This window comes from Ogataea angusta (assembly GCF_019207475.1).
Source record: "Ogataea angusta isolate 61-244 chromosome Unknown 61-244_NODE_2_length_1002155_cov_89.706849, whole genome shotgun sequence".
NCBI classification, from domain to species: Eukaryota; Fungi; Ascomycota; class Pichiomycetes; order Pichiales; family Pichiaceae; genus Ogataea; species Ogataea angusta.
In genome coordinates, this window is record NW_025065216.1 from 385,842 (window position 1) to 409,370 (window position 23,529).

Here is a 23,529-nt window from a genome sequence, read left to right on the forward strand (position 1 = left end):
AGGTTGCTCAAGCAGTTATATATATTATCATCGTTAAATTGATAAGAAAACCTATTCCGAAAACGGCAAAAAATCCGTGACAAAAATCAGGTATTTGCACAATCAGAACTTGACAGCACAATACCCTGGATTCTTTATACCTTTCGGGAAGGTGTGTTTAAAATCACCGAGCACAAAAGCAGCTTACGAGTCATCGCTAGTAGCTCTAGGATTCGCCACTGCCATATCAGCACCAAACAAAACCTCCATAAGCTCTGTGTCAAGAATGGAGTTTAATGCTTCATTCACATTTAGATCCGCAGGGGTCGGTGATCTTGAGCTTCCGGGTTGCTGCTCTCGTCTGAAATCATCATAGACAGGGATCTCAAAGTTGGATATCTGGCCTGCAATGTTGGTTGAAGATGCGCTTCGGGATTTTGGGAAATCGAATATTGAGGAGTATGGGAGGCTCGGCTGGTCTTCTGCCGCCTGTAGTGGGCGAGGAGAAGCGGGCGAGAAGGTGATCTCCTCCACAGTTTTGTCCAGGCGACGCTTTTTGGCTTTAGTTTTATCATTCATACGCAGCTTGCGATAATAACCGGGTATAATCCCCCCATTGACACTTGTGCTGCCTCCTTCTTTTCTCCCCTCTATTTTGCGTACATTACTAGGGCGTGCATTGAATTCCTTGACCAGGATCTGAATTATTCCTAGATCCTCCAACAATGTCTCAATGATATCGCTTATTCTTCTCATCGTCCCGTCAATCTGATGCAAATTATTCAAAATAAGATTTCTTATCAGGTTTATCGCTTTCATGAGACTGGAGAAGTTAATGTCATGCTCCTTGTCCAGGTAGTCAAGATCAAGGATGCTTTTCGCCACTTTCCCCTTTGGACTTTTGAATAAGATGTAAGTTAATGTGAGAACCATGATAGCGTTATAAGAATAAAACACATCATAATACAGTGTTCCGTTGAAAAACCCATTAGAGTCAGTATAAGTCAAAATTTCTGCTGTCTTGAAAGAGGATTTGATCCCATTCACAAGAAGTGATTGTATTGGATCATCACGATTGATGATGGAAGACTGAGTGCTCACAATATGCATGAAAACGGGTAACGTCAATGTGATGAAGTAGTAATGAAATTGAATATGGAGCTTAGGTTTGTAACGGCGAACAGGGAGGGATTTGTAATCTTTCCAATCTTCTGGCAGGCGATCCCAAAACTTGTGTAAGTGTTTTTGGAAAAGAAGCAGCTTTTCGATGCTGACTAGAGACAGCGGCTCCCTAGAGGATTTGCGTTTGTTATCAAGAATTTGAAAAATGATCTTCGTCAGCTTGCAACTCTGAACATAGTAAATTTTAAAGAGCTCGTTATCGACATCTGACATGGTTGGTAGCTCAACATCCACTTCTTCCCAAGGGATTGCGCTGGCTCTTCCAAATGAACAGCATAGAGTGGTTTCACTCTTGGTCAAAGACCACATGATACGCTTCATTTCATCTGCTTTTTCATCATTGAACTTATCGACAATAAATTTCCTGTGCAATCCCAAACTCTTACATTGTATCGCTGCCATTTGCATCAAGCAGTATCCACTCTCGCGCACTTTGATGCTAGATAGATAAACGGATAATAAAATCAGCAATCGGATTCCATCTAGAGTTGGCGTTAAAACGATGTCTGAAAGAGACAATTTGATGATATCAATGTAACGTCCTATCAGATCATCATTCAATTCAGAGTCAGCAGGAAGGTCTTGCGGATTTGTGTACAGCTGAAATCGTCTGCCAAGAATCCAGACCATGTAAATACAGCATATCTCGGCGCTCCCAATCTTCATCGGAAATGGCTCGTCTGTTTTCACATCTGTTTTGGCTATCTCTTGCCAAAAGATTTCATACTTCTCATCAAACTTTAGTATGTTGAATATGAAATAGTATGGATGTACTTTCTCGAAGAAAACATTCTTGTAGACGTCGGCCTCCTTTCTCTTCAGCAAGTTGATTAGAGGGAAGCGATTTATGTTTATAGTATCCAAGTTATATAGATGTGTTGGATACTGGTAAACGGGTTCATTTTCAGATGTGATTGTTTGGACTGAACTATTTCGAATATCCTGGGTCGAGACAGGTGGCTTCACGCTGAAAGACCTTTTGATGATTATATCACAAAGCCCATTCAATAATGATGCAGTTCCGAAGTTACCGATAAAGTGCGTGTGGCCAAAGCGATCCATGATTAGTCGGTCTCGATCATAAGCTGTGGCCTTTAAGTTTATGTTTGGCGGAAGCCGGGGCGTTTGCTTTTGCCCCGATGAATCATCGTCTATTATATCGATCTGTTTGTCTGTATTATTTTCCGAGTCGTTGTCTTCGTCATCACCCTCATTCTCAACTTTTGCTTCCTCGGGGATGGCCGAGTCTATTTCTTCCTTCTTAATTTCAGCCACGTCTTGCATGTTGGTATCATTTAGTTCTTGAATGTTCTGAATATCGTCTAGAATATTGTCGTCGGTAGGCATTTCAAATTTGAATGATTTCCCTAGCTCCATTAACTCCTCGATGCTATAAATGTCCTTGTCCGGAAAGAGCCCTGAAACAAGAGCCAGCAAGCACTTATAATGCAGTGTGATATTTTCTATTGGCCCATAGAATCGCCTCTTCCGAGGAATTGTTGTTGTGCAAGATACACCCGCTTTGGTGCATTGTACACAGGGTGTAATATTATCGTACTTCAAATCGTTATCCTGCAGTCGTCTGCATTTCGTCTTTCGAAGTTTGCAGCGATCGCAAGAGAAGGGAGCTCTCTTTCTGTTCTCTGCGGGTACTATTCGTTTTTTGGATTGCAATCGGGAACGGCTTCCACTCGACATATTTCCTGTGGCTCTTTTTTTTGATCTCCGCTTGGAGTGAAATTATTTATTTGGTCTAGTAATTATTCAATTTAATGTCTACAGCCACAGTCTCATCCTCGGTGGTGAATACCGTCAACACCATCATTGGGTCGGGCATCCTGCTACTCCCATATGCTTTCAGGACCGACTCAGTTCTGTTCGGTATTTTGATTCTTGTTTTCGCCGCGGCAACGAATGTTTTTGGACTCTTTTTGCAAGCGATCTCCTCTAAATTCCTTCGAGAAGGTAATGCAAACTTCTTTACTGTTTGTTCAATAACTTACCCAAGCCTTAGTGTTGTTTTTGACTTGGCAATTGCATTACAATGCTTCGGTGTGGACATATCTTACATTGTTTTGACTGGTGATTTGATGCCACTTATTATTCCCATATCTGGTTTCACAGACTCTCAGATGCGACTCTTCTACATCCTCATCTCAGCTGTCATTACAGTTCCATTGTGCTTTTTAAGGCGGCTTGACAGCTTGAAATACGCTTCAGTTGTCTCCCTCTTGGCTATCGCTTATCTGGTCATTTTGGTTTATGTCAATTTCGCTTACGGGCTGGCCACCGGGTTCCAGCATATTCCTTTGCAGAAACAGGGGCCCATCTCTTGGTGGACTCCTGAAGGTTTCAAGCCGGTCTTCAAAACCTTCGCTATCATTGTTCTTGCCTTCACATGCCCTACTCAATTTTCGATCATCTCCGAATTACATGACCCTAGGTTAAGCCGTATATTCAAAATCATCACAATTTCTCTAACCATTACCACAATTCTGTTTGCAACAGTTGGTCTCTCGGGCTATTTCACCTTTGGAAATGCCCTCGAAGGAAACATCATTTTAATGTACAACGACACATGGCCTACCAAATTGGGTATGGGATTGCTCTCGCTGATGGTGCTTCTCTCCTTCCCATTGATGTTTCACCCCGCTCGAGTGTCAATCAATAACGTATATCATTGGATAGAGAGCCAATTCAAGAGCTCGCGCGAAGCACAACCGTTGCTATCCAGTGAAGCTAAAGCAATTCCTATGTCCGGCTCGAGATTTGTGAAAGTCAGCGTAGCCATGTTAATTGTCGCCTATATCGCTGCTATCAAGCTTGAGTCTTTCGAGCTGGTCTTGTCGTTAGTGGGTTCCACCGGAGGGGTTCTGATATCATTTGTGCTACCTGGATTTTATGGATACAAACTGATTAATAATCCAGAAATGTTGGATGCCTTAGTGACACATTCACCATTGGATAGTGATCACTGGGTGTTCCGAAATGAAGCACTCCGAAAGCTCTCACTGCTTCTGATCATTTGGGGAATTGCAGTAATGTTCATTTGCCTATATTCAACGCTGTTTCAATAACATATACATCTATTAACTGTGCAACTAATCTGAATCATCGCTTCTTACATCATCTGCACTATCCCCAGAAACGACTCTATATGCAACTTTAGCAATGAGGAACATCCAGAAGATTGTGATTACTTGTAATCCACCAAGTAATGATAAAAATATATTGACCGTTGCATTGTGGTAGCAGATTTTATAGTCGCCAAGAGGCGCCAATTCTTCACAGGTTCCATGCATCTTGTATGCATTTTTGTAAGCATGATAGAACACATAATTGTACACGACGTGGCGCAATGCAATCCAACTGATCATGAACACGGCAAACATTGTGTCACAAAAAGTCTGGTAGCCGCAATATTTGAGAATCTTGGCAAATGACAAAAACACATCGACGATGTCCATTAGTAAAAAAATAACATGTCCAATCTTGGTGAAGTAGTAAGCGTAAGAGCCTATGCAAAGCAGTGATGTGATTATGTGGTGAGAAAACATCTGATAATGATCTTTTCTTTTTTCCTCGATATGGAGAACAATCATTTGTTGAAACCAACATGCAGTTTGGATAAGATAGTAAGCTTTGAATGAGGCTGACATTTTGTCGTTCGGCCAGCTCTCATAAAATTTATCGCAGTTCAAGTAGTAATCTGAGTGCAGGTACAAATAAAAACCAAATGCCCAAGAGAATGAGAAGTATATGATTGACCATCCCTGTTCTTTGAACCTCTGTATTGCTTTAAGTTTGTACATTTGGAATGACTGCGCAATAGGCTTTAATATGTACAACATGCAAAATCCTCTAATGAGTACCAAATTCAGCACACTGAAAATCACAAAATATGAGTCGTCAATACCCATATCATAGAAGTTGCTATGTGGGTATCTATATTGTAAAGTGTAGAATTTTGAGAACGAAGGGTAATAATATGAAAGTCCAAAAATTGTAAGATCGATCAAAAGCGCCATCTGTATCTGGAACTTATCCGCACTTTCTAGTTTTCGAAGACGGGACGCGTCATCTTGTAGTTTAGCAACTTCCAAGCAACCTGCCTGGGAAGCTGTGGAATTCTTCAAGTCATTTTTAAAGCTGCTTCGAGATTTTAAAGTGGATCGATCAAGGTTGAAAGCAGAGGAGGACGCACTCGGAAGAGATTCCACAGTCATTTCCAAGGAGTGATATTATGCAGAAACTATCAAACTTTGGGCTTTATTCCTTTAGTTGACTTATTTTGGGCGTCCAAGTAAGATAAAACAAGATGACAATTCTATTTTCTTAATGCGTTGTTGATAATTCCACTTTTTTCCAGCTTGATTTTTTTTTTTACATAATCTGGGATGGTCTTATTATGAATCGTATTTCCAGCTTTCGGAAATGAGACTTTGCAGGCCCCAATTTAAAACAGTTCAACCTCTGTATATGGTAGACTAGCTCTTTTTGCAATTCATTGTCTATTTGTTCATGTTTAACAGCATCTGATGCAAGCCATTCTTGATATACATTTCGTCATAGGAGTTCCAAGCATCATACAGTGTGAGTAGCTCCTGTATTGTTTCTATCACCTCATCCAAATCAATGTTCGAGGCCGCCAGAAAGTTGACAAATGCTTCGATGCGCTGATTCTGAGTCTTGGGGATATTATTGATTGATTTGCGAACATCGGCACCAAGGACCAACGTTAGATAGAGAGTTCCTGTTGCTATTATATGTGGTGGAAAAAGTAAATGTAGGTCAGTAATGTAACTATCGTTCATGATTGACCAGCAGGTTTGCAGTTCTTCGGGAGAAACTTCCAATCGGGAGGCCATGTCACCATCTCTCAGCACGTTGACCACCTCCAGTATGGAATTGTATGGATGATGAACAACCATGTAGCAATCTAGCTCTTCTATAAGATAAAACTCAAATTCAGCAAGTTTAGTCAAATCATTTGGTATGAATTCGGGCCAGCAATTTCGAGCTTCCGATAAGATTGTTCTGATATGCTGTGGACTTTCCTCCATCTTGCATGCTAGGTATATACACGTGGTTACAAGAAGATAGATGTTGATTTCTCGAATTGAGACTTTCACAAAGAATCTAGTCAGATACACTTCGGCTGTGGAGAGAATGATTTGACGCAAATTCAATTTCCGCCCAAGTTTGATGATTAGCTGATGTAGATATATCCTCATGTTTATGTCGTATTTCATGGTGGACTCATTTCCATAAAGTTGAACCTCCAGTTTTATGACTGACGACCTAGCGTCTCGTAATTCTTGGCGTGAGAATTGCCATTTGTTACGCTGTGAAGACGTCCAGTAGTTCGCTGACATGTTAATTTACGTTCCAAAGAAAAGCCGGCTGTGCTATCTTGAAGATCAAATTCGCAATGTCATATTGTGACAACTTGTGCTGTTGTATTTTGAGTTGGCTAGGCTTCCGCGTAAAATCAGTGACCGTTGTCCTGAAGTCGTTGCATTGGCAGAACACTAACGACGCATGTTACAGTACGAGGCTTGTATCTGTAGACAAAGTCCTCGAAGCTATGACTATCGATTTTTTACGATTTTTGCCTGAGAATCAGAGAAACCCAATTATTTGCATTTGATGTAAAATTAATTATGGCTAACACTTCATAATTGAGAAAACGAAAAAATGAGAATGGATTATCTCATAGAGACGGCAATGGATATGATGAGTACTATTAAGATTACCACTCAACATGAACTAGTGTCAGTCGAATCAATTGCACGTTTTCCTAGAGTATAAAATATCTGCCTGATTTTGGCCACCAAACGCAACATGGTATGCTGAAAATTTTTCAATTTTTTTTTTTTCCTTACGTCCATGGAGAAAGAATCATCTTTCGAGGCTTTCATACGGAGCGTCAGCTCATGATGCCTTGGGGAAAGTCTCCGGCAGTAGATCGCAGGCGGAAACGTCGATGGGTCACATAACCCATTAGCAGTGAGGCGTCAGGTCGCAGGAATGGTTCTTACTTGTTTCGATTGGCTAACACCTCAGCCTCTTGCCTTAGTTGGTGTTGGCTAATTGGAGCTTGTATTTAATGAGCTATAAATGTGTCTGAAGACTCACTGTTCTACTCAAGAGCTTCATTAGCTCTTTGATTGGGAGGCTTCTCCCGATATTCTGCACTGGATACAGCTATCTAAACCATAGTTATGATGATTGTCAACATTATTGTTGATAACCCAATGGAGCTCACTTTCTTCCATGGACGCCCTTATCTAGTTTGTTCAGTTTTGGTGATTGCCAAGACGTGATAAGCATTGTCGAAGATGCCAAACTATAGCAAGTATCAAAGCACTCAGAATTAGGAAATCCTGAGTGTATTGATTTCATGTTCCTCATGTGATGAGATTAGTTTTTTGAGTCAAGCTCCGAGTCTTAATGACGTGGACGATAAAATGAACACCGTAAGGATTTCTGAGAGGAACTGTATACGTAAGTAGAGTACATCGCGTATTGAATTGAAAACAGAATATAATATACATATAATAGGTCGAAAAGAGATCACTAGATGCTCCAATGATCCGTAAGCGAGCTATCGTCAGGGTCGTGGCTCATCAGCTCAAGAGAATATAATAGTAGCACACCGAAAATATTTATCCAGTTCCACACTTGCCAGGAGTGGACCGAGTTACTGACCTCGGCAACCTGAGTGCTGGAACCTGCGAACTGAAAATTGAGCCAATTCCAAAAATGATTGTGCGTGTCAAGCTCATCAATGTATTGGATCATGAGGTTCGTGTAAACAGCAATGATGATACAAGGTGAGTAGAGATAAATCAAGCGACTCGATGTTGACTTGTTTCTTGCTCTCTTTTCATGTCTGCTCGTTTTCGGAGGAGTCGGTGAAGAAGGCGTTGAAAGAGGGGAGCCTTTTTGAACCGGTTGAAGGATCGGAATTATTTTGGTTGCGGCGAAAAACACACATATTCTGTATGCTAACTGAATCAGAATCGAAAAAGTGAGGTTGCTGATAGAGATTTTAAGGAAATCCCAAAGAGACTCAAATGATTTAGGGAAGTTTTCGGTAATGAATTTTATTACCACGTCCACAATGAATTCTTTCGATTTAACGTAAACTAGAAGCAGTTTGTCCTTAGTGGTAGACTTAGCCAGGAACTCAAAATGCACGTAGTCAAGAAGATCCCTTCCTGTTTTGAAGTTATTGAATGTTGTCTGAATTGAATTGAGAAATTCCTTATTCAATGAGTTGGCTTGGTAATCCAGATTTTTGAACTCATTCATAATGAATTTGAGTAACATATTAAAGTTCATCTCAGAAAGCTCGGGAAACAATTCGTAGCAGCACTTCACAATATAAGCGACCATAAGGGAGCACTCCAGGGGAGACGCTTTTCCAGAATAGATTCCGAAAACAGTAATCAATATTGTACAAGTAAACGCAGATCCCAACAACGAGGCGGAAATAAGTCCAACTCTTTGCAAATCTATTGGAGAAACATAGATTTTCACAAAGAAGAAGAGACAGGAGGATAAAATGCATGCACTTGTTATAAGGTTGACAATTGACCATGTGTCGGATTTGTGCTTAATCAAATATTGTGACATTTGTCCGATAGCCTGTATCGAAAGCAGCGAGCAAAATCCTTCCAAGATAGTGAATAGTGGAGTAGAGTTCATAAGGAATAATTTCCAGGACTTTATAATGAAATTCCACCAAATCTTCTTCATCAGTGTACTTGCATTATACTCGTCCGAAGATGTGAACACCGTCAAAAAAATGGATAGCAAGCTAGGAAGCAGAAAGTGCTGCGTGTAGTAAAGGAATGATGAAATTATGCGATGATATTTGAGGACTCTGAGTGTAGCGAGACAGAAATAGATGAGCAAAATGGTGATGGAGTAACTCAGGCCACAGTCTATTCCACCTATTTCAAAGCTCAAAGGGATGGTCAGAACGATGTAAAACAGGTATATCGATGCCAAAAATATTCGTATCAGTTGCAAAACTGTATCATATATGTTAATCCTCTTATGATCGCTGATCATCGAGGAGTTCGTCCGACTTCCAATGGGGGATTGTTTGGGAGAGCTCATTTCGATATTTTGCGTCAAGTTTTCAAAACGGCGGTGTGTATTATATCTTCAACTAGCTCTTTACAATACAGTCCAACAACGTTTGGTTTAGAACAGCAATTGCCAACAGCCAAAATTGCCTTGATGAAGTAACGATAAAGCGTTCTATACTTTATTGTTTCAAAAAATTTTTTTGCGAAATCTTTAAGGGTATAATTTAATAGATATCGCTGCACTCTTTGATGATGCCATCTAAATTGGCTAGACCAGAGAAAAGACAGAACCAAGGGCATGTTTCTACCCGTTCGAATAAGAAGAAGTTCAAAAGTGGAAGAAAGGAACTTCGGGAAGTTCACAAAGGGAGAAATAGTCATATAAAACCCAAAGAAAATCCGCAAGAAGTAGACCAAAATGATGAAGCTAATGGGGAGGAAATCCAAGAAGACAATGTTGCTCAAAAACCAGATATTGGGGCATATAGTGCCCTTATCACACTCCTCAAAAGCGATCACCCGGAAGTTATGAAGAGGAAATCAAAAATTAAGGTAGCACAAGATGAGGAGGTCAAGAGTGAAGAGATCCTTGATTATGAGGCGGAAGAAGAGGATGATGATTACGGGGAAGAAGAAAATGAGGAACTAGCGGACGATGACAAGGAACAGGATAATGAGGATGTGCACAATAGATTTGATGCATTCAACAGACATTTTAATGATGAAGACAAGATAGAGAAGGAAATCGACAACTACATGAAAAGCCAGCCCAAGATCAAATTGGTCGAAAGACAACAACTAGGGAAGTCTATCAAACTTGATTACAGGTATATTGAGACAAAGGGAAGTGCTCCAAAGAACATTATGAATAAACTCAAGTACCATAACGTCAAGCAAAAACTTCAGAACGAATTCATGGACAGGAACCCGACAAATTTGGAATCAGAACTCTTGGAATCATTGCTGAATTACCAGAATGTCAACTTTCAGCTACTAGGCATGCCAGATGTCGTGACCACCAGGTATCAGGAATACTACCTACTCCATTGTTTGAACCATATATACAAGACGAGGGATAGAGTGCTGAACAACAATGAGAAAAAGGCCCAGGTACAAAGGCAGATTGAAGAAGGAAAATTAAACCCTGCAGAGGAACCCGAATTTAGGGATCAAGGATACACGCGTCCTAAAGTTTTGATTCTGCTTCCTACGCGAAACTTCGCGTGGGAAGTTGTAAACAAATTGATCGATCTCATTTCTCCAAATACTGTGGAATACAAAACCAGATTCAAGGAACAATACTATGATGCGTTCGATGTCAATGATCTCAATCCAAAAAAGCCTGTGGAGTTCAAACAATTTTTCAAAGGTAACTCCAACGACTTCTTTTGCCTTGGAATAAAATTCACAAGGAAGACGCTTAAGCTGTTTGCCAGATTTGATCAGTCTGACGTGATTGTTGCTTCCCCACTAGGGTTGAGAATGACGTTGGAGAAAACGAAAAAACCATTTTTGAGCTCCATAGAAATTACTGTGCTTGATAAAGCTGAAGGTTTGCTAATGCAGAATTGGGATCATGTGAACGAAGTTATGTCCAAAAGTCTCAACGCTCCACCAAAAGATTTTGACGACCTGAAAGTTGATTTCAGTCGTATCAGGATGTGGGCAATCAACGATCACTACAAGTATGTTGCACAGGTGATAGGGTTTACGAAATACTCATTCCCAGAGCTTAACAATGTTACGATGAATAATCCCAAAATATCAGTGAACCTGCTGGGGGGAACAGCGGTTTTCAAGGCTATCTGTGGTGAAAATGATAGTGAACTTGCCAACCTGAAATACCAGCTAACAAGAGTTGGAATAATCAATAGTCAGACCAGGCTGAAGCAAGTTTACATGAGGTTTGAGGCAGATTCACAATTAGACGAACCGGATAAACGATTTGCATTTTTCAAGAATGTGTTACTTCCACAAATCCAGCACAAAGTGTCGTATGAAAATGGCACATTGATATATTTTCCATCATACATCGACTACATTCGCGTGAAAAACTACCTCGAAAAGGAAACGAGCGTTGCCTTTGTTGCCATAGACGAGTACTCGTCTCAGTCCTTATTGACTCGAAATCGTGCTCTATTCATGAAGGGTCAAAGTGATGCCAAAATAATGCTGTACACGGAGAGGTTGCATTTTTACAAACGTTACGATATCAAAGGTGTGCGTAACGTCATATTCTATGGTATTCCTACAGATCCAAGTTTCTACTCCGAGGTGCTGAAATTTATTGTCGATAATAAAATTCGCCTGGACATGGCTAACAGCAATTCGGATAATTCTGGCGATGTACTCGACTTGAATTTGTGTATGGTGAGAGCGATGTTTAGCAAGTTGGATTTGATGAAATTGGAAAAAATCGTGGGAACGAAGAATTCTCGGGTTCTCGCCCTAGGAGACAACGAAATGAATGAGTTCCACTGATGCATATAGCCTTGTTCATAGTAACTGATTGATGGCAATCACAATACAGCAAATTGAAATATACGGACTCAGTCTTTCCCCGACTCTAGCGCATTTCCAAAACACTCCCAACACACCTGTCTTATTTTTGTCCAATATTGCTGGCCATGAAGAGTGTATGTATGTGGCAGTGCAAATCATTAGAAGAAGCACCTGCAAAAGAGACGTGAAATTGAATAAAGCGGACTGATGGTTAGATCATAGGAATAGAAGTATAATGATAGCTTACCATTGGTATGATCACTTATTCGATTAAGAGAAAGGTGTCTGCTATGGTAAAAAAATAAAAATAAACCCGTGCACGAGCTCCAACGCAACAAAATTAACAATTAGACCCAACTATCATTAGCATTCTTCCGAAGCCTGGTAGGATGGACTATAATAAGTATATATTGGTCAGCCTTCTTTCACCCCTTTGAGTACGTGACCAGCAGACTTCCTAGATAATGGACGAAGAAGCTGAGATTTTTGATTTTGAGCAGGCGAATAAGGAAGAGATCCTTATTGATGAAAAAGCATTGAACACACAGTCGCTGCCACCAATTTTCATTGGCCACAAACAGGAATCGGACGGTGCAGATGAAGAAGAGTACGACAAGTTTGTTCCAACAGATCCGGCCTTGATCGAGCAGTACAAGAGTCGGCTCCATAGAATATCTTACACACCTCCGGAGAATTTCGCTTTGGTATGCGGATCAGTATATCGCTCTTCGTTCCCGCGAATTGAGAACTTTGAATTCATGCTGAAACTGAAACTCAAATCTGTATTGTGTCTAATACCAGAGGAATACCCCCCAGAGAATATGGAATTTCTGAGAGAAAACGATATTCAATTCTTTCAAGTGGGCCTGAGCGGAAATAAAGAACCATTTGTTAAAATCAAGCCTGACCAGGTGAACGAGGCATTGAAGATTATCACCAATCCTGAGCATCATCCAATACTAGTGCATTGTAATCGGGGAAAGCACAGAACGGGATGTATAGTAGGATGCATTCGAAAATTACAAAAGTGGTCATTAAGCATGATTTTTGACGAGTATCGACGTTTCGCCTACCCAAAGGAGCGACCGTTAGACCAACAATTCATTGAGATGTTCGATGATTCGCATATACAACAATACGCACAAGACCGCAACTGGCTTCCTCTAGAATGGTGATCAAAGGCAGCCTTCACCTCAATAGAACCCGAAGAACCGACCACCATAAAGTACACTATTTAGGCCAGCCCCTGCTAGGAGAAATTTTGGATAAAGTTTCCAACTCCAGATGGCACGACGAGAGTTGGCCAAACAGTAAAGAAAGCTCCATGCACTGATCAATCCCGAGCCGTTGACCGGATCATTATCGTAGCACATGAATCCGCCAAGCCCAATGAATGAACCAAACAACAACGTGTGAATGCCATTCGGATAAGGAGAGATAGGTTTGGATGGTTTCAATATTGCAGGGAGTAGCCGAGAAGTTTGGGCTCGTGATGCAGCAGCTAATTGGACTTCAATTGGCGGCTTAATAGCATTTGTGGCAAGCAATCCTGCAGTAAATGCCCAAGCTGGAACTGGTGAATTGGAAAGCTCGTAGAATTGAGATTTGTTATCAGACATTCTGATATTCCAGAAAATCCGAGACAGCAATGATAGCAGAACGAAAAACAAATCTCAAATTTGCGAGTCGCTGTTACGTAACCAGAAAATAAGTCGATAGATTTCTAATATACAATGTACCCAGGTTTACGATCTCTCACCTCTCAGTCTTCTAGCGAGTTGGATATCCTTCTTTTGGATAGTGACTCTCTTGGCGTGAATAGCACACAGGTTGGTGTCTTCAAAGAGGGAAACGAGGTAAGCCTCAACAGACTCCTGCAGAGCACCGATAGCAGAGGACTGGAATCTCAAGTCGGTCTTGAAATCCTGTGCAATTTCTCTGACCAATCTTTGGAATGGCAGTTTTCTGATAAGTAGTTCAGTAGATTTTTGGAATCTTCTGATTTCTCTCAGGGCAACAGTACCTGGCTTATATCTGTGTGGCTTCTTGACACCACCAGTAGCTGGGGCGGACTTTCTTGCGGCCTTGGAAGCAAGTTGCTTTCTTGGGGCTTTTCCACCAGTGGACTTTCTTGCGGTTTGCTTGGTTCTGGCCATCTTAGAGTAATATGTAGAATATCAAACCGGTTGGTGGGTACAGTCCCTTTATATAATAGGATTGACTGACTGTTTACAAATATTTTATTCAGTCGCGATGTACGTTCCTATATTTACGCGCATACAGAAGTAAATCATAGTCCGAAATTGCCGGTAAAAATAACTAGGACCAAAGTTTACTCAAGAATAGTGCGTAAACTCTGTCACTGAACACGATTTTGTATGCCAACTGAAGCGCGTCAGGATAAACACAAGCGAATGTTATAAATACAGCCTGGCGTCCCCATACAGTCTGGATAATATATCACATAATAAATCAAAATGTCCGGTAGAGGAAAAGGTGGAAAAGGTCTAGGAAAGGGAGGTGCTAAGAGACACAGAAAGATCCTTAGAGATAACATCCAAGGTATCACTAAACCAGCCATCAGAAGACTTGCCAGAAGAGGTGGTGTCAAGAGAATTTCTGCTTTGATTTACGAAGAAGTCAGAGCTGTCCTCAAGTCCTTTTTGGAGAACGTTATCAGAGATGCTGTTACCTACACCGAGCACGCTAAGAGAAAGACCGTTACTTCCTTGGACGTTGTCTACGCTTTAAAAAGACAAGGAAGAACTTTGTACGGTTTCGGTGGTTAAAGCTGTTTTGTGGAGTTTCTTTACTTTTGTATTCTAGTGTCGGTAGCAATATATTGGTCAAATACCAACGACTTAAAAAGTGAAAATTAATTCCGTGGAAAACTAAATACCATAACAGAACATTTAGTTGAAAGTGTATAAATATGCTAGCTTTATATCTGGATATGGGAGAATGAACTCCCATCGGCTGCTTTTATGCTTTTCGTGTCTTTGCACATTGTTGCTTGGCTATCCAGTGAAACAGAATGCATCACTCACTCAATCATTCTATCCCATGGAGCTTTTCGTAAGGGCAAGTAACTCAACTATTTCAAATCTTCATCTCAATGCAATCAATGAAGGAAGTGGCATTGACTACGTTTTCCTAGTGGAAACTGAGCTATCAAGTATACGCTTAATATACAATACGGCCACCAGAAAAGCAGAATCGCTTGCTACCAAAAGGCAGTTGATGCTTCTGGACAAATTTGTGGCACTTTCGCAGGGTGTTTCACTCACCACTTGGGACTTATCAGAGATAGTTAGACTTCATGACACTGCTAAGGGCATCACTTATATCCAAGGTCGAGTTGTTCCTAACAATTATGCAGATGGTAGCTTCTATGCGTGTACATACGCAAACGACCCTAATGGATATTCCGATATTCTTCCAGAGCTGGTGTATTACTCTGGTGCCCCAGAAGAAAACTGCCTGAAAGTGTACGTTTACGCAAACTTGATTGAAAACGGCAAATAAATAAGTAGGTTAGGCCAATAAATAAACAATCTATGCTTCCAAAAGCAATTTGAGCTTATTTGCAACAGCCTCAATGAATTCCTCGGTTGTCACATAGGAAGAGCGGTCGGTCTCTCCTCTAGCTAGAGCAAGGTCCTTGGTCATTATGCCGTCTTTGACTGTATCGACAGTGGCATTTTCTAGAGTCTTACCGAATTTGACGACGTCGGGAGTATTGTCCAGTTCTCCCCTTTTGATGAGACCTCTAGTCCAAGCAAATATGGAAGCAATCGAGTTTGTGGACGTTTCCTTGCCTTGCTGATGCTGCCTATAATGCCTGGTGACAGTTCCATGAGCTGCCTCTGACTCAAACGACTTGCCATCCGCCGAAATAAGAACCGATGTCATTAAGCCCAAGGAGCCGAATCCTTGGGCCACAACATCTGATTGAACGTCACCGTCGTAATTTTTCATAGCAATGATGAATCCGCCCTTGGATTTCACCATCTGGGCCACCATATCGTCAATCAGTCGGTGCTCATACCAGATTCCAAGCTTCTCAAACTTATCCTTGTACCGTGACTCGTAGATCTCTTGGAAAGTGTCTTTAAACAGGCCGTCATACTGCTTCAAAATGGTGTTTTTTGTCGACATGTACAATGGCAGTTTGCGGTCAAGCGCCAGTTCAAAAGAGCTGACAGCAAAACCCTTGATAGATTCCTCGGTGTTGTACATTGACAAGGCACAGCCCTTGCCATCAAAATTATAAACAGGAATTTCTATGTTTTTGCTACCGTCTTTTGGAACAAAGACAATCTTGAGCTCTCCTCCGCAATCTGGAGTCACAATATTCTCACACTTGTATTGGTCTCCAAAAGCATGTCTGCCAATGATAATTGGCTTCTCCCAGTGTGGGATGATTCTAGGAATGTTGTCGATAATGATAGGTTCACGAAAAACTGTACCACCTAAAACGTTTCTGATGGTACCATTGGGGGATAGCCACATCTTTTTGAGACCAAACTCTTTGACACGGGCCTCATCAGGAGTGATAGTAGCACATTTGACTGCAACGCCATACTTCTGGGTGGCCAATGCAGAGTCAACGGTAACTTGATCAGAAGTTTGATCTCTGTATTCAATGCCAAGATCATAGTACTTAAGATCGATGTCCAAGAATGGAAGAATCAATTGTTCTTTGATCAACTTCCAGATGATTCTTGTCATCTCATCGCCATCCATTTCTACCACGGGCGTCTTTACTTTGATTTTCGTCATGTTGCTCTTATTTGTTCCTGAAATCTAGATTGTACTCTATTTATATTCCCTCGTGTTTATGCGGAGTTTTGTGCGTTAATCTCTGCTCCATCTCGGAGTCGAGTTTTCAGGCCAATCATATCGCATTTCAATATAATTCATGCACCCGCTGAATAATTTCTCCCCAGATTATCAATCCTTTTCTCCGGGGTAAAATTCAGTTTCCCAGTATTACATTTATCGAACCCAAAAATTTGTATACTCTAGAAATACATTAGTTAGAAAAGTCTCGAATCTAATTTCCTCCAAGTAGTCGCTCATCGATATTGAAATGCTCTTCTTTCTGAGGGGAATTACCATAGTACTGTGCTGTCGGGTATTGGTATGAAGCTTGCGTCTGCGATCCTTGCTGTTGAGTAGGGTAGTGCTGCACTGATGATGAAGCTTGCTGAGAGCCATAGTGTTGAGGGTATGACGGGTAGTGCTGTGGTTGGTCCTTCAAAGCTTGAACTGCAGCAACGGCTGCTGCTGCCTGCTGCTCGACTTCCTTTTTATTGTCCGCATCAATAGTGGGATACCCCTGAGGCCATCCAAGACTCTCATGAGACTGCCCACTGTGGCCATGCGCTTGCAACATAGGTTGTTGGGATTGGTGAAACTGCTGTTCAACTGCCAAATCTTCGTCTGCCACCTTACGACTTTTGATTTCCGAGTTCGTGGGCACCATTCCCTTCTTTTTCAATATTCTGATCTCATTGTATATGTCTTCTCTCTTGATGACAATATCACTGAAAATTGCCGTGAGCTTTTGGTGAATAACGGAAGGCTTATCACCCGTTGAGTATAGATCCTTGATGGTAGAATTCACTCTGTTGGAGCGTTTTCTCAACATAGGGAAATCTTCTAGAGGGTTTAGCTTGGCATGGTTGTGCTTGTTCTCCGTAATCTTCAAAGTCCAATAGTTCTTTTTCTTAGAGAAGTTAGCCACCATCGCGAAAGGACATCTGATCTTTTTGGTTCCAATCTTTTTGGATTCATATTGAGACTGCAAGTCGTTGGCTTCGTTAAACCGCTGGCCAGCTTGATGCTTCTTACTCCTCTTCTCTCTGTAAGAACCTCCTAGCTCACATGTGAAGTATATAGCCTTATTATTAGAGTGCGCGATAGCAATACCGAACTCGTTCTTCTTACCAAACTCCTTAACAAACTCTTTCAACACGTTGACATTATCAAACACCTGCTCCTCCATCATAGGCGTCACGAGATAATCACTAGGATCACTATTGTCTGAGATACTCACCGATGGATTCATATGGCGGTTCGAAACCTGTTGGTAATCACCTGAGTGAGATATCTGTTGACCAGTCACCTGAGGAATATGGTACGATTGACTCTGAGGAACTTGCGGAGGAGGTGGGAGATGATATTGCTGCGACTGAGACTGCTGGGTCTGCTGGTAGTCAAACTGGGGTTGCCCATGAGACTGAGTAAAGTACTGTTGTGCATGCTGCTGATGTTGAGCGACAGCAGCTTGGGCTGCCTGGGCGACCATAGTTTCGTTCACTATCCTTTGGGTTTCAGCATCAGATTCTTGCTTTAAAGTTATCTTTCGAGATTGAGGTCCTTGCTGTGCCTGTGGATAATTGGGAATATGTAGACCAGAGAGATCTGCGTTGTACTTAGGGATGAGGGACGAGTCGGCTTGCTGGGGTACGAACTGAGAGTTTGTTAATTGATTTAGATCATGGGTCTGACTCATTAATTCTTCATCGATGAGCGAGCTATCAACTTTTTGTCTTTTGTTTCTGTGAGACATACTGAAGGTCGTGCTTGGTCGTGTTTTTATATCTAAAGGAAGTGTTCAAGTACAAAAAACAGTGTAAACAATTTGATATTGAAAGCAAAATAGGAGAACCGTTTGGCTGGCAGACCAATTGGATTGCGTGATAGAGAATGACCCGCAAACATAAATGGCAGTGCCATATTTTTTTTTAGAGTACCGGTTTTTTTAGAGAACAATAAAAATCTTGGCCTGGTGCAGAGATGCATTTGATAGATAGAGTCATCTTCATTTAATCCCTCTTTTGCCATTGACATGACCATCGCACTTCAAATCTGACCATGATTACTGAGATTTACGAAGACTACATCAAGAAGAACTCGGGGATTTGCTTTATCCTCCTGGGAAATCTTTTCAACTCTTTTATGGTGTTCTTCTGCAAGCTATTGTTGCTAGATAAGGACTTTGACCCCCCGATCCATCCATTACATATCCTAGCCATTCGGATGTTCATCACGTACATATTTTGCTCATATTTTCTATGGAAAGATCCAAATTACCCATTTGGTCCTAAAGGCTACCGGATCTTCATGGTTTTACGGGGTCTTGGCGGATTTGTTGGAGTAGCGGGTCAATACTGTGCGTTGATGTATTTATCGGTCTCTGACACGGTGGCGATGAGCTTTTTGGCACCCACAGTGACATCATGGATGGCATATGTATTCCTGGGCGAACGGTATACTCGGTTGGAAGCAATATGTGGGGCAACCGCTTTTCTGGGAGTCATTTTCGTTGCTCGACCCTCTTTCATATTTTACGGGCGGGACACTACTTCCGAAGAAGATGTTTCTGACGGCACCCAGGAAATCGAGTCAAGCTCGGCCACTTTGAGACTCATCGGGACAACTGCAGTTCTTTTGTCCTGTCTGGGGACAGGTGTTTCAATGTGCTCCATGCGGAAAATAGGGTTTCACGCGCATCCTCTTCTTACAGTCTCTTTTTTCGCTCTCATAACCTTCATAGTATCATCTGCTGGAGCCATAATATTTCAGCTACCATTGCAAATCCCTCATACCCTGAAACAATGGCTTCTCCTTTCAACAGTTGGCATAGCAGGCTTTGTTATGCAGTACTTCTCAACGATGGGTATGCAGCGTGAAAAGGCCGCTAGAGCTATGTCCATGTCATATACGCAGTTGCTTTATACAACTGTCTTAGAGTACGTTCTCTTCGATCACCTTCCCAGCCCGCTGACTATTCTTGGGTCAACAATCATCGTTGGATCAGTGATGATCATCATCTTATATAAGCCAGAGGAAGATGAAGACGAAAATCTTGACACCGAGTTATCGTTATACGAAGACACTAGTTCGATAAACTCGTCTGACTCCGATAAATAGCTGAAGTAAGCAGAAAATTAGTTTATGGAATCATTTGATATAATTCGAATGTCATATTCATGAAGGAGTCAAATACAGTTGAACGGATTCGCCATATTCTGCAAAAGTGCAGGGCAGAGAAATTACCTGAATTAGCACTTTCAGGCTCGTATTCGCGGCAATCGGCTTACTTCTCCCGTTCTTTACTTTGGAAAACTGTAGCATTTCAAATCACGGGACAGTTGGAAGACCTCAATCTGAGAATGCTTAGGGAATGCAGAAAAGACTATGAAACCTTGAAAAGTGAGCTCATGGTGCCGTGGCATGAGCTTGCAAAAGACCATGAATTTTACTGTGACTTGAATGTTGAATGTGATCTAAGCGATAGTTTTGGAAAGAAACTAAAAATATCTAGGATGAGAATCGAACATCATCCACTTAGTACCCCCAAAACACCCAAAATGACGGACATTCAGACGCTTGAAAGCTTGATTGCAGATGTCGATCGATTATTTCCTCAGTTCCCGGAATACTTTATTGAGAACAAGGAAAACAAACGACAGCTGATTGAAGTACTATACATCTGGTGGAAACTCAATGGCGATCAGTATTTACAAGGACTACACGAGATAGCGGGAATTATATTTGTTGTGCTCAAAACAGAGTCTATTTCCAAGACAACATTTCAGAATGCAGATCGGGGAACCTCACTTATCCTGGAGCTGATGGATTCTAAGTATATACGCCATGATCTTTTCAGCATGTTCCACACGATGACGGAATCATTAATTGACCTGTATTACGACGAGACCTCTCTACTTCAGGAAAGTATCAAATTTGATCTCAAGCTTCGGCTTGTGGACAAGTACCAATATCATCTTCTGAAGAATAAGCTGCGCATAGAATCGTCAATTTGGCTTATTCGTTATTTGAGGCTGCTGCTGATCCGTGAGATAGGTCTTGAATACTCATTTGACCTCTGGGATAAGCTTGTTGCCTTTTCATATACCCAGCATCCCGAAAAATTAGATTTGAGCTTGCTCTTGCCTTATATTATCATCCTGCTCCTTTCTCTTATCAAACCGCGCTTGATTATTTCGGATTATGGTGAGGCCCTGTACTTATTGCTTCATTACCCCATAGACGACAGAAACAAAAGCCATTTGCCATCATCGGCAATCCTTGTCAATGAAGACGTAGGCTCTCCTACTGAAGAGTCGACATTCACATATATTCAAGAAAATCATCAATCGAAAAATTCAGGGTCATATGCTTTTGTCGGCTCAAACAATAATGATCACGAGCTATTGCAGCTCGATATTTCACAAATTACCAAGGACGCAATCACTTTATACCGCATGTCTGACCAAGACTTGAGCATTCTAGGAGCCCGAATAATAGAGTTATATTCGGGGCTATCAAATGAGGAGAACAAAGAAGGGGTGTTGTCTGCGAATCCTATCAAGATACAATCATATCCGCTTGGAGATATGCTTAAAAGATCGACTTCGTGGACAAAGAAATCAAGTTCTTCTGGAAAGAACACAAATAACACTTCGCATTGCAATCAAAGGAGAGACTTTGATCGCACAAGGCTGGAATTAAGATTACGAAACAAGGTGTCACAAGCACTTAAAAAGTAGAGCAAGAAATTTATACTATTTGGCCATTAAGTACTAGATTGCAGAACGTGTAAGGGATTCGACTTGCTCTTTCAAAAGTTTTTCGTTCTTCTCAATCCAATTAAGACTCTCTAAGTGGTTATTCAGTAATTTAAGAATGTCTTCCAGCGAGGACTCCTCCTCTAAGCTTTTAGAGCTTGAAGAGAGTAGAGACCTGTTAAATGAGTCGCTCACCTCATTGACTTCAGAAATCAGGGAAGAAAAGTTCGTTTCCAAGGAATCAAGCTTGTTTTCAAGACTCTCAGCAAGTCTGTATGAGTTTTCTCGAATTTGATCGTTTGTGAACACTCTTTCATTTCCATTGCCAGTACTCACCTGCTGCACCGATGCAAGAAGCGACTCAGACTGCTTTTCGTACCCATCGAGTAACTTGTCAAGTTCTTCCTGTTGCCTTTCGATGTATGAAAGAGTCTGATCAATTTTTGACTGCTTTTGATCGCATGTCAGAGAGTCCGCATATAGCTTAGAGATTTTTTCTGACGAAGAAACAAGTATTTGGTCCCAGTTATTAATTTTGTCACTGTAGTTTTCAAATATCTTAACAGAAGAAGACAGCTGATTTGTCCACTTGGTTATGAGATCCTCTAATGTTTTATTCTTGATTGAAATTGGCTGTGGCTTGATGTCCTCGAGTTTGACTTGAGCTTTGTCGTGACCAGAGCCAAAAGAGACTTTTTTTTCCTCTTTCTTCTCGTCAAGGTTTGCAGCAACTTTCTTGTCGGAACTTTTTGGAGGATTCAGGTTGAATCCAGTGGCAGCAGGCTTATCATCAGTTTTAGGAGCGCCGAAAGAGAAGGAAGGAGCAGAGGATGTACTGGTCGTTTTTGATTCATCTTTGGCCCCAAAATTGAATCCAGTGCTTTTGATTTGCTCCTTAGTTGAGGTACTGTTTGAGGTGCCTTCTTTATTGGTAGTTGTCTTATCACCTCCGAATGAGAAATTTGAAGAGGCTTTTGCATTATCTGATTTCGTATCTCCAAATGCGAATAAAGCTGGCTTGTCACCTTCGGGCTTGTTACTGCCAAAGGAAAATCCAGAGCTTGGTTTCTGCTGTTCCGTCTTTTGCATTCCGAAAGAAAGGCCTGTCGTAGACTTCGGTTCTTCCGCTTTTTTATCGCCAAAAGAAAAGGAAGGGTGTGAATCGTTCGTCTTCTTCTCACCAAAACTAAAGCTTGATGCAGAGCCTGGCGCCAGAGGCTCTGACTTTTTTTCAGATGCAGAATTGAACGAAAACGTGGGTTTATCTGATTGGCCTCCAAAGCTGAATGTTGGTTTCTCATTCGACTTATCATTAGACGATGACAAATTTGCTCCACCAAAGAGAGGCTCGGAGCTCCCAGCATTGACAGTTCCCGACCCAAACAATGGTTTGGATTCTGCTGAGTTTGCGTTGGAAGTAGACCCGAAATTGAAAGCATTGCCTGATGACTGAGCGGCCTGACTATTAGATGTGCTTATATTCTGAGACTGGGAGCCTCCGAAAGAGAGACCGGTAGTTGGTTTAGCGTCAGACTTTTGGGCGTCTCCAAAACTGAAATTTGTCGGTTTCGAGTCTGTCTTCTGTCCACCAAATAGCGAATTAGTGTTCGAGGCACCGGTCGCACCAAATGAAAATGCAGGCTTATTTTCGGTTTTGGATGAGCTGGATGCTGTGCCAAACAAAGATGCCTGGGGTTGAGGTTGTGACTGAGCTTGGGTCGATGATGGGTTGGATCCAAAGAGTGGAGCCTTTTTCTCTGTACCTGCACTAGAAGCGACTAGTGAGCTTGGCTTATTGTCTTCGGAGGAGAATGAAAATGCAGGCTTGCTTGCATTGTCGCTATTCGAGGATGCACCATCAGTTTTGCCGAAACTGAATGTACTTTGGCCGGTGTTGTTTTCAGATTTGTTATTATTTATTCCAAAACTAAAACCTTGTCCCGCCTGGCTACCTTGGCCAGAGTTTCCTGAAAAATTGAACATTAGTTCTATAAGAGTGATTGGGTGCGCGTAAAACTATTGGTTACGCTAAGAAAACACACTACTTAATTCTTGAGCAGGCTAATAAACAATTCAGCATAGTGTTTTGCACTTTTTTTTTTGAGGATTAACGGTGCAAGGATGGCTTGAGAAGACTCCATCGACGACGATACAAGTGCGAAAATAGGCTTCTGTAGTTCGGT

The 23,529-nt window shown here is 41.5% G+C and overlaps 16 protein-coding genes across 16 annotated transcripts; 7 read left to right on the forward strand and 9 right to left on the reverse strand.

The window, feature by feature from the left end:
- Nucleotides 1–183: 183 nt before the first annotated feature.
- Nucleotides 184–2,859, reverse strand: KL928_001038 (uncharacterized protein; the record flags this gene model as incomplete). Its single annotated transcript, XM_043201359.1, has 1 exon — nt 184–2,859. One exon carries the CDS (start codon nt 2,857–2,859, stop codon nt 184–186), a length of 2,676 nt encoding a protein of 891 aa, XP_043061497.1.
- Nucleotides 2,860–2,933: 74 nt separating this feature from the next.
- On the forward strand, nt 2,934–4,238 carry KL928_001039 (uncharacterized protein; the record flags this gene model as incomplete). Its single annotated transcript, XM_043201360.1, has 1 exon — nt 2,934–4,238. The coding sequence occupies one exon, from the start codon at nt 2,934–2,936 to the stop codon at nt 4,236–4,238; it is 1,305 nt and encodes a 434-aa protein (XP_043061498.1).
- A 24-nt stretch (nt 4,239–4,262) lies between these two features.
- Nucleotides 4,263–5,387, reverse strand: KL928_001040 (uncharacterized protein; the record flags this gene model as incomplete). The annotated part of the gene is made up of 1 exon (XM_043201362.1): nt 4,263–5,387. The coding sequence occupies one exon, from the start codon at nt 5,385–5,387 to the stop codon at nt 4,263–4,265; it is 1,125 nt and encodes a 374-aa protein (XP_043061499.1).
- A 285-nt stretch (nt 5,388–5,672) lies between these two features.
- KL928_001041 (uncharacterized protein) lies at nt 5,673–6,536 on the reverse strand (the record flags this gene model as incomplete). Its single annotated transcript, XM_043201363.1, has 1 exon — nt 5,673–6,536. The coding sequence occupies one exon, from the start codon at nt 6,534–6,536 to the stop codon at nt 5,673–5,675; it is 864 nt and encodes a 287-aa protein (XP_043061500.1).
- Nucleotides 6,537–7,740: 1,204 nt separating this feature from the next.
- KL928_001042 (uncharacterized protein) lies at nt 7,741–9,291 on the reverse strand (the record flags this gene model as incomplete). Its single annotated transcript, XM_043201364.1, has 1 exon — nt 7,741–9,291. One exon carries the CDS (start codon nt 9,289–9,291, stop codon nt 7,741–7,743), a length of 1,551 nt encoding a protein of 516 aa, XP_043061501.1.
- A 224-nt stretch (nt 9,292–9,515) lies between these two features.
- On the forward strand, nt 9,516–11,744 carry KL928_001043 (uncharacterized protein; the record flags this gene model as incomplete). Its single annotated transcript, XM_043201365.1, has 1 exon — nt 9,516–11,744. One exon carries the CDS (start codon nt 9,516–9,518, stop codon nt 11,742–11,744), a length of 2,229 nt encoding a protein of 742 aa, XP_043061502.1.
- A 485-nt stretch (nt 11,745–12,229) lies between these two features.
- On the forward strand, nt 12,230–12,940 carry KL928_001044 (uncharacterized protein; the record flags this gene model as incomplete). The annotated part of the gene is made up of 1 exon (XM_043201366.1): nt 12,230–12,940. One exon carries the CDS (start codon nt 12,230–12,232, stop codon nt 12,938–12,940), a length of 711 nt encoding a protein of 236 aa, XP_043061503.1.
- An 18-nt stretch (nt 12,941–12,958) lies between these two features.
- KL928_001045 (uncharacterized protein) lies at nt 12,959–13,384 on the reverse strand (the record flags this gene model as incomplete). The annotated part of the gene is made up of 1 exon (XM_043201367.1): nt 12,959–13,384. One exon carries the CDS (start codon nt 13,382–13,384, stop codon nt 12,959–12,961), a length of 426 nt encoding a protein of 141 aa, XP_043061504.1.
- Nucleotides 13,385–13,510: 126 nt separating this feature from the next.
- Nucleotides 13,511–13,921, reverse strand: KL928_001046 (uncharacterized protein; the record flags this gene model as incomplete). The annotated part of the gene is made up of 1 exon (XM_043201368.1): nt 13,511–13,921. One exon carries the CDS (start codon nt 13,919–13,921, stop codon nt 13,511–13,513), a length of 411 nt encoding a protein of 136 aa, XP_043061505.1.
- A 321-nt stretch (nt 13,922–14,242) lies between these two features.
- Nucleotides 14,243–14,554, forward strand: KL928_001047 (uncharacterized protein; the record flags this gene model as incomplete). The annotated part of the gene is made up of 1 exon (XM_043201369.1): nt 14,243–14,554. The coding sequence occupies one exon, from the start codon at nt 14,243–14,245 to the stop codon at nt 14,552–14,554; it is 312 nt and encodes a 103-aa protein (XP_043061506.1).
- Nucleotides 14,555–14,828: 274 nt separating this feature from the next.
- Nucleotides 14,829–15,290, forward strand: KL928_001048 (uncharacterized protein; the record flags this gene model as incomplete). Its single annotated transcript, XM_043201370.1, has 1 exon — nt 14,829–15,290. The coding sequence occupies one exon, from the start codon at nt 14,829–14,831 to the stop codon at nt 15,288–15,290; it is 462 nt and encodes a 153-aa protein (XP_043061507.1).
- Nucleotides 15,291–15,320: 30 nt separating this feature from the next.
- Nucleotides 15,321–16,547, reverse strand: KL928_001049 (uncharacterized protein; the record flags this gene model as incomplete). The annotated part of the gene is made up of 1 exon (XM_043201371.1): nt 15,321–16,547. The coding sequence occupies one exon, from the start codon at nt 16,545–16,547 to the stop codon at nt 15,321–15,323; it is 1,227 nt and encodes a 408-aa protein (XP_043061508.1).
- A 274-nt stretch (nt 16,548–16,821) lies between these two features.
- Nucleotides 16,822–18,342, reverse strand: KL928_001050 (uncharacterized protein; the record flags this gene model as incomplete). The annotated part of the gene is made up of 1 exon (XM_043201373.1): nt 16,822–18,342. One exon carries the CDS (start codon nt 18,340–18,342, stop codon nt 16,822–16,824), a length of 1,521 nt encoding a protein of 506 aa, XP_043061509.1.
- A 305-nt stretch (nt 18,343–18,647) lies between these two features.
- KL928_001051 (uncharacterized protein) lies at nt 18,648–19,706 on the forward strand (the record flags this gene model as incomplete). Its single annotated transcript, XM_043201374.1, has 1 exon — nt 18,648–19,706. The coding sequence occupies one exon, from the start codon at nt 18,648–18,650 to the stop codon at nt 19,704–19,706; it is 1,059 nt and encodes a 352-aa protein (XP_043061510.1).
- A 59-nt stretch (nt 19,707–19,765) lies between these two features.
- On the forward strand, nt 19,766–21,328 carry KL928_001052 (uncharacterized protein; the record flags this gene model as incomplete). Its single annotated transcript, XM_043201375.1, has 1 exon — nt 19,766–21,328. The coding sequence occupies one exon, from the start codon at nt 19,766–19,768 to the stop codon at nt 21,326–21,328; it is 1,563 nt and encodes a 520-aa protein (XP_043061511.1).
- A 33-nt stretch (nt 21,329–21,361) lies between these two features.
- KL928_001053 (uncharacterized protein) lies at nt 21,362–23,329 on the reverse strand (the record flags this gene model as incomplete). Its single annotated transcript, XM_043201376.1, has 1 exon — nt 21,362–23,329. One exon carries the CDS (start codon nt 23,327–23,329, stop codon nt 21,362–21,364), a length of 1,968 nt encoding a protein of 655 aa, XP_043061512.1.
- Between the last annotated feature and the right edge of the window lie 200 nt (nt 23,330–23,529).